The following is a 12,856-nucleotide window of genomic DNA, read 5'->3' on the forward strand; positions in this document are numbered from 1 at the left end:
ACGCCCCACCCACGGAACGCGCTGGCGTCACGCCGCACGGGGTTCAAGACCGTGGTGACGTACGACGCTCTCCCTTTCCTCCTCTCCGCGAACAAGGAGGTGAGGCCTGGCTTTCTTTTTAACTTGCGAGGTGAGGGGCGGCATCCGGCTCCATCCGGGGCGCCGCGGCTGCCTCTTGTCCCGAGCGCCCCGCGGAGGCCGCGGGCAGGGCTCAGAGAGTGAAACGGGCGTCGCTCCGAGGTTGGCTTCGGCGGGGGCTCCTGAGAGGGAGACCTAGAAGCAGCCGCCCCCCCTTCCCCTCAACGGCTTTGCTCTCTCTCGCGCGCCCCGGCTTCGTGTGCGCCTGCGTAAACTGATGCCGGGTGAGGCGGGGAGGGGGTCTCGTTTCTACGGCGCGCCGCTAAGAAGGCTGCTTTCGTGGCAGAGATTATTTCAGCGCAAAACTGCACGGCTGCTTTCTCAACCTTTTAATGTTGGACTGCGACTCCCATCACGCTTCTCCACTGGCTGTGCTGGCTGGGAATTATGGGAGTTGTAGTTCAACGAGGTCTAGGGAGCCAAGGCCAAGAAAGGCTGCAGGCAGTCTGTAGAGCAGGCTCTCTGCTTCACCAGCATTACTTTAAGGTTTCCCAGAGCTGAAAGGGCCGGTTTTGCTTCCTGCCTTCTGCAATAATATATAGTGGGTTTTTTGGTCATGCCAGGGAGTTCTCGCTAGGCCTAGGAAAAGTTTAAGCCAGGGTGGCGGTCTGGGTGTTGCTGCACTTCTCATTATTATCTCTTGCCATTGGACATGCTAGTAACATCTGGAGTGCCACAGGTTAGCCACCCCTGGTAGGAGCACTATGTGAAGAGGAGCATGCTTTTTATATGGCCTTTGAGATTGGTAATAGGAGTGGGAAGAAATGGTGGCAGGGGAAAGTATTGGTTAAAGCAGAGCTTTCCAAACACTGTCTCAACAAATTAGTGTGTTAGCTGCAGTGTGTTGGTGTGTCGCACAAACGCTCCCTGCACTCCTCCCAGGGATGGAAGGGGGTTAGCTTAGCCTCCAGTTTGCTAGTAAAACTGGATTACGTTGTCGCAAAATGATGCATGTCTAAAAAGTGTGTCACCAACGTGAAAAGTTTGTAAAGCTCTGGGTTAAAGGTTAGAAACCTTTTGTGGGGCCAATGCAGTTTCAGGGGCCCTGTGGCAGTCTATTTCCTGGGGTAAAAATCCTAAAAAAAGGATAACAACTTTGGACACCACTGATCTAAATGGATGTTAAAGCCACAAGACAAGGGGCGGTGCCTTTGTTGCAAAGGGCGTGGTACAGGTGATTTCAATATCATGTTAAACATGCAGTTTTTCATTTTGCTTTTCCTGTTAGATTTAAAATGAAGACCATTCTCAGCAACCAGACTGTCGACATCCCAGAAAAAGGTATGTGTATCCACTTGGATGTTTTTATTTTTAGTGCTACCTCACCCCCCCCCAAAAAAAACCCTCAAAATCTTTAATGTTCTTATCACTTGCAGTTGCTGTATGTTGTACTAATGTTTAATTATCTCCATCCAGTTGAGGTTCGTTTGAAGGGACGGACAGTTATTGTCAAGGGCCCCAGAGGAACCCTGCGAAGGGACTTCAATCATATCAATGTGGAACTCTCTCTCTTGGGAAAGAAACGCAAGAAGGTGAGCAATTTGTGGATGTTGTGAGCGTTACTGTATATCATGTTTCTGCTGACAAGGGAAGCTATTGGCCCTGTGCAATGTTTTCAGATTCCATGTTAGCTTTGTATTGTCAGTAATAGTTGCTGGGTTCTATGGCTAGAATTACACGTTTGCTGGTAGATGTGTCAGTTTGTGAAGAACTGCACCAAGGGGGCAGTTGGCTGTGGAAAAGCAGTAGGTGGGAGGAGGGACTTAATCCTTTCCTTTCCAATTTTTTTCTTTACAAACTTCACCTCCAAGCTGCTTTTCTTTGGGAGAGTTGCACAGGGAAAGTGGCAGGCAGAAAGGCTTCGTATCTGTTTACTGTTTTTCAGTGCTTTGGAGCAGACTTGTGTACTGTAGAACATGTAATCTTAACTTCTGGAAAAGTGAAGCATGCACTTATTTAAGATGCATATATACTTGTTTACAGACGTTTCTAAGCCGTATATTGAGACAAAATGTGTTTTGGGTGTTTGCATCTTGCATATGATGTTTCAAGTGCGAGATTTTCAGAGGACGTTGTTACATCCTATAGCACAGCCAGTCAGTCTGCAAGAAAAATGAGCCCCCTGTCTTTTGTTTCAGGTGCAAAAATGCATGTGGCTGATTCGTGTTAAAATAAACTACGATGATAGGCAGTGGACTAGAACAAGACATTTGGTGCTATTAGAGCTATTAATTAATAAATTGTAGCAATACTAACACACGCCAACTGGTTCCCAATCTCTGTGAATTGTTGTGTTTTAATTAAGGATAAATTGGAGCCCTGAGCTAGCCTATCTTCTGTTAGCAAATGTCAAGGTAGTTTGTCTGTGGTTTATCGTTCACTGAAGTTTAGTTTTCAGTGTAATTAACAGGACATGGCTCTTGGCAGTGAATATGCACCATTCACTTTTCAGAATGTTAAAATATTTGTGTATTACTCCCATTATATGGGAGGCAAAGTGTACTGACAGTAATCCACTTGAACTCCAAATGTGAGTCCTGACACAGCCAAAACAGTAGCTCCATACACGAGAGGGACCTATGGCATCAACTCCAAGGTTTGCAGTACAGTTGTACCTTGGAAGTCGAACGGGATCCATTCCGGAAGTCCATTTGATTTCCAAAACGTTTGGACACCAAAGTGCAGCTTCTGATTGGCTGCAGGAAGCTCCTGCAGCCAATCGGAAGTCCCATCGGGCGTTCAGCTTCCAAAAATAGTTTGCAAACAGTAACCGTCACTTCCGGGTTTGTGACGTTAGGGAACAGCTGTTCGAAAACCAAGGTACGCCTGTAGTTTTCTATGGGGGGGGAAAGCCTCAGAGGCTGGGTACCAATGAGGATCCAGTGGTCAAAGAGGCAGTTACTGCATGTGCTGTAGAGGGAAATGAGGGGCAGGTGGAGCTCATCAACCTAGGAAGGTACCTATCTAAGAGAAGGAACGGCCTGATGGCTTTCATGAGAATGGTTTCAGGAGTGAAAACAGCATGACGGGCAGCAGTTACAAGTTACCGGTCTCCACAGCCGCAACAAGCACTGTGATTCTCCAGTGGTTTGACTTCACCCCTATAGGTACACTCCATTGCCTCTTGAGACATACAGATGCCAACAACAACACTTAGGGGAAAAGTGTTAATATTCTAGAAAGACTTTATCACTGTTAGTCTAGAATCCTGAACAGGAGCATTCCACACTGCAATATTTTGTATAGCTGATTACACAGTTGAATAAAGGCAGTCATTGAGGTATATGACTTGCTGCTCTCTATAAAATTTTTAAAAGAAATTCTGAACTGGTTCACATAAGATGTGTTCTCCACGTAATTAGTCGTGACCATCCCTGGGCATGCATTCCTACAGATACTATAATGTGTGAACCGAGTAAATACAGTTAAATATTAACTACAGCTGCAGTTAAGGTGCTGGGTGTTCCATCAGATGAAGGTAATTATATGAAGAAGTTAATGTCTTGTGTGAACATGGCCTCAGTTTCTATAAAGCAGTAGCACTTCCTTAAAACTGTATGTTTTTGTTGCTGATATAAGAAACACATGTAGCAATGTTGACTTGGCAGATGAGGATAGCAGTACTACTTGATCATTTGATAAATACCAGTATATAGAAATTGGAAATAATAATATTTGCTGGTGTGGAAATTCATTAATCTAATAAAACTTAATTCTTGTATTGTTTACATGGAAAACTTGTTTTATACTTGGAAATGAGCAGCATGTTTTTATACACTTCGTTGTTTTTTCTGTAGCTGCGTGTTGACAAATGGTGGGGTAACAGAAAGGAGCTGGCAACAGTCCGCACAATTTGCAGTCACGTGCAAAATATGATCAAGGGTGTCACATTGGTAAGTTTCCAGTGGGATTTTGCTATTAAGTGTTGATATAGCCAACTTCATCTTTGCAGCTACACTACAGCCAGATGGGCAGGGTATAAATAATAAATTATTATTATTATTATTATTATTATTATTATTATTATTATTATTATTATTATTATTATTAACATACTACTTGGAGCATGGGTGGGACGCAGGTGGCGCTGTGGGTAAAACCTCAGCACCTAGGACTTGCCGATCGTCAGGTCGGCGGTTCGAATCCCCACAGCGGGGTGCGCTCCCGTTGCTCGGTCCCAGCGCCTGCCAACCTAGCAGTTCGAAAGCACCCCCGGGTGCAAGTAGATAAATAGGGACCGCTTACTAGCGGGAAGGTAAACGGCGTTTCCGTGTGCTGCGCTGGCTCACCAGATGCAGCTTGTCACGCTGGCCACGTGACCCGGAAGTGTCTGCGGACAGCGCTGGCTCCCGGCCTATAGAGTGAGATGAGCGCACAACTCTAGAGTCTGTCAAGACTGGCCCGTACGGGCAGGGGTACCTTTACCTTTTTATTTGGAGCATAAAGAGCTTTAAGAGTCAGTTTGGAGAAAAAACACTTAAGTTTCTCTTTTCCCCGTTTGTTTGATTTTAAATTTGTATGATTCCAGGGCTTTCGTTACAAGATGAGGTCAGTGTACGCTCACTTCCCCATCAACGTGGTTATCCAGGAGAATGGCTCACTTGTGGAAATCCGTAACTTTCTTGGGGAGAAGTACATCCGTCGGGTGCGCATGAGGCCAGGTAAGGAGCTAGTCATTGTGGCGATATCTGTTACCAAGTTTGATATAAGAATTGGAGGGGGGTAGTCACACCTATGCTTCAAATGAATCCTATAATGTCTGAAAACCTGTATTTTTCCAAGCAAGTTGTTTGTACCATATGATAACTGGGGGAAAAGCTTGCAAAATCGGATACTTGTCTTTTGGAGTTCTGCCTCGCTCTGGATTACCTCCATTTTTCAAGTTAAAAGTATTTTGAAAATGCAAAATTAATATGCACTAATCTGTAAAAAATAATTGTGATAATGTGCCCCCATTAAGTTTCTGTAACGAGAAAACCTCCAAGCACTGGTTTCATTCCTGCTACAGAAGCACAGATTAATGGGCATGTATTACAATAATTCTGTGTCTTGCATGTCATGTGACTTCAGGAAGAAAGATACAGAAAACACCTTTTCCCATGCTACTGATGTAGGAACTTAATGTCCCAGTAGGCTAGTTAAGATAGTATTTTAAGTTTGGGAGTTTTATAATGGAATATGGACAAATCAAAGTGCCTTGTTTTTTTTAAATAAATTATTTTTATTAATTTTGCATTAATAACACTCCAATGGATACAATACAAAATATTGCCACATCGTAATACAAATAATAAAGCCATTTATACATTCCAAGTTATATATTTTAGGTGACTTCCCATGTTCTGGCTGACGGGAGAAAAAAATTATTCCTTGTTCCTGTTTCTTCTCTTGTTTATTCCCAATATACCACTTCCAATCTTAATCATTTATCTTATTTTAGCAGCCAGTGGTGTGAGACTTTGAGTCATATTTAACAGATCTGTATGTGTATTAACATCCAAGAGGGATTTTTATCCTATTGTTTTTGTCCTTCCTGTTGTTGTCCACCAATTGCATTGGGCAGAACCCCATCAGCAATGAGTGCCCACTTCCCCCAGGCCTGTTGGTCTTAGTACTATGCTATGTGTGTACAGGATACAATTTATTCTGGTGGCACTGTGGTCTAAACCACTCAGCCTCTTGGGCTTGCCGATCATGACGGGGTGAGTGTCTGTTACTCTGCCGCAGCTCTTGCCAACCTAGCAGTACAAAAGCATGCCAGTGCAAGTAGATAAATAGGTACCGCTGCGGAAGCAAGGTAAACAGCATTTCCATGTGCTCTCATTTCCCTCACTGTGTTCTGTTCCTTCTGAAGCGGTTTAGTCATGCTGGCCACATGACTCAGAAAGCTGTCTGTGGACAAACGCCGTCTCCTTTGGCTTGAAAGCAAGATGAGCGCAGCAACCTCATAGTCACCTTTGAGTGGACCTAACCGCCCAGGGGTCCTTTACTTTTTACCTTTTTTACAGTTTATTATAGTAAGGGATCATGACTAGATAGCTGAGATATTCAGATAAGTATGCAAATGTATGTGTTCTCTTTTTAAAAAATGGTGGACTTGTATGAGAAGGATAAATTTCTTTGATTGGAGAAATGTGTGCTTTTTAAAACTTTTTTTTAAAGGGGTCAACTGTGCAGTATCGCAAGCCCAGAAGGATGAGCTGATCCTTGAAGGAAATGACATTGAATTGGTATCTAACTCTGGTATGTCAGTTAATTATTGTATTGTGGAAATAATGGTTTGACTTTGATGTGGTCCATAAAGATGCAACAACTGCCTTTTAGTTCAGCTTGCATTGTCTGTATACTACTAAAACATTGGAAAAGTTATTTTAAATAATGTCTAAAGTTAAAAGAGAAGCTTATTTTGTTGCAGTGTGTTTAGTTAGACTAAACAAGGTTAGTTGTTTTGTCTCCCATAGTCTGTTGCTATTGTTTCTCCAGCAACAAATAGGAACAAGTGTTGCTAATGGGACAGGAGAAGTTTGACTTGACAGGGAAACTACCTAGTGTTTGTCCTTGTTCTTGTTCAATTGGCTTGTTTGATTGAATTGGGAAGATACGATTGCTTTGTTAAGCCAGTCTTGCTTAAATTATCCTCTTTTTGTTACAGCTGCCTTGATTCAGCAGGCCACCACAGTCAAGAATAAAGATATCAGGAAGTTTTTGGATGGTATCTATGTCTCTGAGAAGGGAACAGTACAACAGGCAGATGAATAAAACTCTATAAATAGGTTTGTGTTCTTTTCACATTGCACGGATGGTGTATTCTGTAAAGGGGCGAGTTTTACCATATAGGCTGGAGGGTGAAATCTTTTATTTGGAAGAAGATTTTTGGTATCATAAATATCACGGAAGTTGCTATGCAGCAGAAATCCCTGGTTGAAATCTTGTCTTGACCACACTGGGTTACACTCCCAGACTAGCTTGGAATTTTAAAAGGAGCATATATTTTTTCTTTCTTTCCAATGGAAGCCATTTGTATTCAAAGTGCATTCCCAGTTCCTTGAATGCAAACTGCTTTCTCTGCAGAGCAGGGGAAATGCTCCAATCTTAGAAGCAGGTTCCCCTCTGTAGAGACTCACTGCACCAGCCGAATCCAGGTCTCCGCTCCAACTAAGAGGAGCCAGCATAGCAGCTGCTGCACCGTGTAGCTTGTAATAGGAAGAACACTCTTCCAGCTTTGGATCATGCTTCCTGACCCAAACCTGAGTAAAACCTAAGTAACTTCGTAGACTTGAATTGTCTTTCTGAACACCAGAAAGAATAATAAATTGTGGTTTTTTTAAATGAATAATAATAATGCGTTTCTTCTGCAAAAGCATTACTCATGGTAGCTTGCAATTTATAAAATTAAATTTTCATAAAAACAGTGATAAGAAACAACTAAACAGGGAGAGCAGGTGTTAGGGGTCTAGTGGTTCAAAATCTGAGGCAGCAGACCTGGATGATTTCTGCTTCATAGTTGTAAAATGTTATTTAAAGCTTTAGTTGTTTTTAATAATCCAATTTGTTTCATTGTTTCAGATCCTAAAGTGACAACCAGGGCACAAAGGTGTGCGGCATGCAGCAAGCCTTCAGTTCACATCAGGAGTTGGCTGTATGAACCAAACCAAACAGTTTGACATTGTTTGGAGAAAAATTAAACAATATATTTCAATATTTTATGTTTTGTCATTGAGCTTTCAGCCATTCTAACACTTTGGTTTCCGGCATAAGCATTAAATAGCTTATTAATTAAATATATTAATTATATATTACAGTGGTACCTCACAGTAACCCAGAAATAGTACCTCGGGTTAAGAACTTTGCTTCAGGATAATAACAGAAATGGTGCAACGGCAGCAGGAGGCCCCATTAGCTAAAGTGGTACCTCAGGTTAAGAACAGAACTCCAGAATGAATTAAGTTCTTAACCTAAGGTACCAATGTAATCTGGAAAACTAGAGTCTGAAAATGGGGTAAATGGGTGGTATCCCACTCTACTTGGTGGAAGGCATCTGTCATGAGGGAAGGAGGCATTTTTGGCAGTTCATCCCCTGCTGTCCAGCATATCCCTGCCTCCCAAACCTCCAGAACAGATTGGGGGCAGATGGCGCAGCTATAGGGATAAGGAGGAAGAAATCATCTGTTCACTAGTGAGCAGCTTCCATCAGCATAGAAAATATTGGATTATCACCCAGTGTAAAAACCCAGTACAGGACGTGGTTATCAGGTTGTATTTTCTGGTGTTTCTTCATCATATACAGTGGTGCCCCGCAAGACGAATGCCTCGCAAGACGAAAAACCCGCAAGACGAAAGGGTTTTTCGGGTTTTGCGACGCTTCGCTAGACGATTTTCCCTATGGGCTTGCATCGCAAGACGAAAGCCCATAGGGAAATCTCGGGGACCTTTTTTTAAATGCTGGCGGTGGGGAGCAAAGCCTTTTTCCCCCCTCCGGACTTCAGAAGAGGTCCAGGAAGGCCGGCGGGGGCGAAAGGCTTTGCTCCCCACCGCCAGCATTTTAAAAGCGGTCCGGGATAGCAGGGAAGCGCTTCCCGCTATCCCGGACGGCTTTTGAAGGCAGGCAGGGGGGGCAAAGACTTTTGCCCCCCCGCCCGCCTTGGGAAGAGGTCCTGGACCTCTTCCCAAGGTGGGCGGGGGGCAAAAGTCTTTGCCCCCCCTGCCTGCCTAACCGGGGGCAGGGACTGTCCGGGGCGATTTAAAAGCCCCCGGACGGCTTTTGAAGCCTCCCCCCGCCGCCCGGCATCGGGGCATCGTCCCGATGCCGGGCGACGGGGCGAGAAAACCTCCCCCCGCCGCCCGGCTTCGGGGCATCGTCCCGATGCCGGGCGACGGGGCGGGAAAGCCTCCCCCCGCCGCCCGGCTTCGGGGCATCGAACCATGTCCCGATGCCGGGCGACGGGGCGAGAAAGCCTCCCCCCGCCGCCTGGCATCGGAACCATGTCCCGATGCCGGGCGACGGGGCGGGAAAGCCTCCCCCCGCCGCCTGGCATCGGAACCATGTCCCGATGCCGGGCGACGGGGTGGGAAAGCCTCCCCCCGCCGCCTGGCATCGGAACCATGTCCCGATGCCGGGCGACGGGGCGAGAAAGCCTCCCCCCGCCGCCCGGCTTCGGGGCATCGTCCCGATGCCGGGCGGCGGGGCGGGAAAGCCTCCCCCCGCCGCCCGGCTTCGGGGCATCGTCCCGATGCCGGGCGACGGGGCGGGAAAGCCTCCCCCCGCCGCCTGGCATCGGAACCATGTCCCGATGCCGGGCGACGGGGCGAGAAAGCCTCCCCCCGCCGCCCGGCATCGGAACGATGTCCTGAAGCCCGGCGGCGGGGCGGGAAAGCCTGGGCGCGCTTGCAACTCTCCGCAAGGAGCGCGCTCCTTGCGGAGAGGTCCGCGCCTCTCCTGGACCTTTTCTGAAGGCAGGCAGGGGGGGGGGCAAAAGTCTTTGTCCCCCCTGCCTGCCTTCCCAGGGGCTTTTAAATCGCCCCGGACAGCGGAGAAGTCCTCCGCTGTCCCGGGCGATTTTAAAATGCCGCCCGCCAGAAGAGGTCGGGGGAAGGCGGTTTCCATAGGAACGCATTAATTGATTTTCAATGCATTCCTATGGAAAACCGTGCATCGCAAGACGAAAAACTCGCAAGACGAAGAGACTTGCGGAACGAATTAATTTCGTCTTGCGAGGCACCACTGTAGTATAATATTTGAGTGTCTCTAACAAACTTTACAGTGAAATGGAATAGTTGTCAATTTGCAACCCATTTCATCTCTGACAACAGCCTAGCAGTTTTTACCTTTAGGGAGGAGACATTGCCAATAGGTAAAGAATGCCATGCATAACGTTAAGACATGGGTTTAATCAGATATTTCCTTGGAGTCAGTCACACTGACCAAATGGACATCCTTCAAGAAAGTACTTCTGTCTTGAAGCAGTAGAGTCGAATACAAAAACCTAAGAATTCCTTTAATGTCCTGGTTACATCAAATGATAACTGCTTGGTTCTCTTTTTTTGAGCGATTACCCTCAAACTTGGTAGTGCTTGTTTTTAAACAAGGATGCATAATGGCTGGTTTAATTTTTTTAGTAACCCTCCTGAAGGTTGCGGGGGGGGGGTGAGCGGAAAACGACAGCTCAACTGATGTTTGTTTTACTGACGTCTCATGAAAATAAGCAACTGCATGTATGAAAGTGGGGGGTGGGAACCTTTTTTGTTTTTTTGGCCCATGAATCATTCCCTCTCGGCCAACACCCTGGGAGTCAGGTACAAACCCATTAATGGAACAGGTTCCAATAGAGATCCTTTTTCCAGACCTGATCATGGCATCAAAGGAACATTTTTGCTAGTGGTCCACAGCACATGGGTAAAGGGACCCCTGACCATTAGGTCCGGTCGTGACCGACTCTGGGGTTGCGGCACTCGTCTTGCTTTATTGGCCGAGGGAGCTGGCGTACAGCTTCTGGGTCATGTGGCCAGCATGACTAAACCGCTTCTGGCGAACCAGAGTAGCGCACGGAAACGCCATTTACCTTCCCGCCGGAGCGGTACCTATTTATCTACTTGCACTTTGATGTGCTTTCGAACTGCTAGGTGGGCAGGAGCAAGGACCAAACAATGGGAGTTCACCCCGTTGTGGGGATTCGAACCACCGACCTTCTGATCGGCAAGTCCTAGGCTCTGTGGTTTAGACCACAGCGCCACCCGCGTTCCACAGTACATTGGGAAAGTGTGAATAACCTTTCCCTCATCAGCTGCCCGCCAAAACAGCCATGTGCACTTCATTTAGGGTGAGGGTGGGGAGGTACCTGTTAGGGCCTACATTATAATGCGGGTGTTTAACTGTCAACCCCTAGCTGCAATTTCAATTCATATCCACCCCCCCAATAGTTGCAGTACTGGGAGGTACAGGACGAAGAGGGTGGGGAACCTGTGGCCCTCCAGATGTTTCTGGATTTGCATCCCCTATTGCCTCTGATCATAGGCTTTGCTTGCTTGGTCTGATGGACATTTCCCAACCCTAAGCTATACATGGATCTGGAGGTCAAATGCAGCCCCTGGGCATTTGATTTCTCTCCCCCCCCCCCCAAGTTGTAAGCCAGGTTCTGCAATATGCACCCACTTAGTATCTTTTTAAATACTTTCGAAGAAGCATACTGGCTTTTTTTTTTTTAGGCGCAAGGAACTCAACACATTTCTGCAGCTTTCGAAAATAAGACTTTCATGGGTAACGTGCATATCAAAGAGCGACAAATTCAGAACAGGACCACCTTGTGTGCACTGAAAGTTTTAATATGGATAAACTTTGTGTGGTTTACACATCTCATAACTGTAACTATATAGTTCATTGATCCACAGAGCATGCCTTTTATTTTTAAATAAAAGGGTGTGTACAACCAATGGGGTCAGGTTTTTTTTTTTAAAGGTGTATTTGTGCCGATTTGATCCTGAATAGCCTGGAGTGCATCCCAGCTTTTAAATAATGGCCATTGGGGAATATATATATATATATAACAGAATCATTCTATGTGAAAAGGAAGGAAACTTTGAAAAGCACAAATACACCAATATTTCCCAATTTCATTTTAGAAAAGTGTTGCAGTTCATGCTTCACAAATATGGCTGTGTCCTAGGAAAGTTGGCATTTCTTGCTAATACAGCATTCCCCCCCCCCTAACAATGGCCATTTTTAGTATGGTCTCCACAAGTGGGGCCTGCAGCAAAACGTTGCAGTGCAAAGTGATTCTGTTCGCAATTCCATTTCTCCTCTTCCCCAGCCCCTAGTTTTCCATTTAGGAAGATCTGGAGGTGGCCCTCTCAGGAGCGTTTCCCAATTTATTTATTTGTATACCCTCCAGCCTGCTAATACCCCACCCACCCTTACATGCAGATGGTGCTGTTTTTTTGACAGCATAAGGACTCGGAACTGCAATTGCAGTTGGTATGTATATGATAATCTTAAATACACACAGGGCTTCCCAATCTAATCACCCTCGTATTCAACTGCTAACGTACCATATTTTTTGTTCTATAAGACTCACTTTTTCCCTTCTAAAAAGTAAGGGGAAATGTGTGTGCGTCTTATGGAGCGAATGCAGGCTGCGCAGCTATCACAGAAGCCAGAACAGCAAGAGGGATTGCTGCTTTCACTGCGCAGCGATCCCTCTTGATGTTCTGGCTTCTGAGATTCAGAATATTTTTTTTCTTGTTTTCCTCCTCCAAAAACTAGGTGGTCTTGTGGTCTGGTGCGTCTTACACAGCGAAAAATAAGATATTTCAGACCAACTTAAACATCCCTATTGCGAGCCTCTTCTCCTTTAAGATTCCTGACATCTTTTGATCTGAAGTAGACATAACAGAGGTATTATATGTCAGGACTTTCTCATTTACAACCTGGGCTGCTGCAATCACATGCTCTGGACATGTTTTTGAGGTGCCATAAATGCAGCTTTTAGCATTTCGTTTAGAATCATGAGGACTTAGAACACTTCTGATCTAGTTGACATTTTCAGTCGTATGATAGCTAGGGTAGCTGCCCTACTGGAGCTTCTGCAAGCCAAAACAAGCAAAACGAAAGTGTGCAAATGTTACACCTGCGATCCACAACAGCTGCAGGCATAGCGCCACAAATTATGAGACATTTCTGTAAAAGTGCACAGATTGTGACGCATACCCTTTTCAGGTCAAATTA

The 12,856-nt window shown here is 45.6% G+C and overlaps 1 protein-coding gene across 1 annotated transcript; it reads left to right on the plus strand.

Moving 5' to 3' along the window:
• The first annotated feature begins 4 nt into the window (after positions 1–4).
• Positions 5–7,839, plus strand: RPL9 (ribosomal protein L9). Its single transcript, XM_081924649.1, has 8 exons — positions 5–99; positions 1,367–1,419; positions 1,555–1,670; positions 3,936–4,031; positions 4,667–4,799; positions 6,301–6,381; positions 6,791–6,911; positions 7,705–7,839. Exons 2-7 carry the CDS (start codon positions 1,374–1,376, stop codon positions 6,895–6,897), a joined length of 579 nt encoding a protein of 192 aa, XP_081780775.1. The 5' UTR covers positions 5–99; positions 1,367–1,373; the 3' UTR covers positions 6,898–6,911; positions 7,705–7,839.
• The last annotated feature ends 5,017 nt before the right edge of the window (positions 7,840–12,856 follow it).

This window comes from Podarcis melisellensis (genome assembly GCF_964234715.1).
Source record: "Podarcis melisellensis genome assembly, chromosome: 9".
Lineage (NCBI taxonomy): Eukaryota > Metazoa > Chordata > Lepidosauria > Squamata > Lacertidae > Podarcis > Podarcis melisellensis.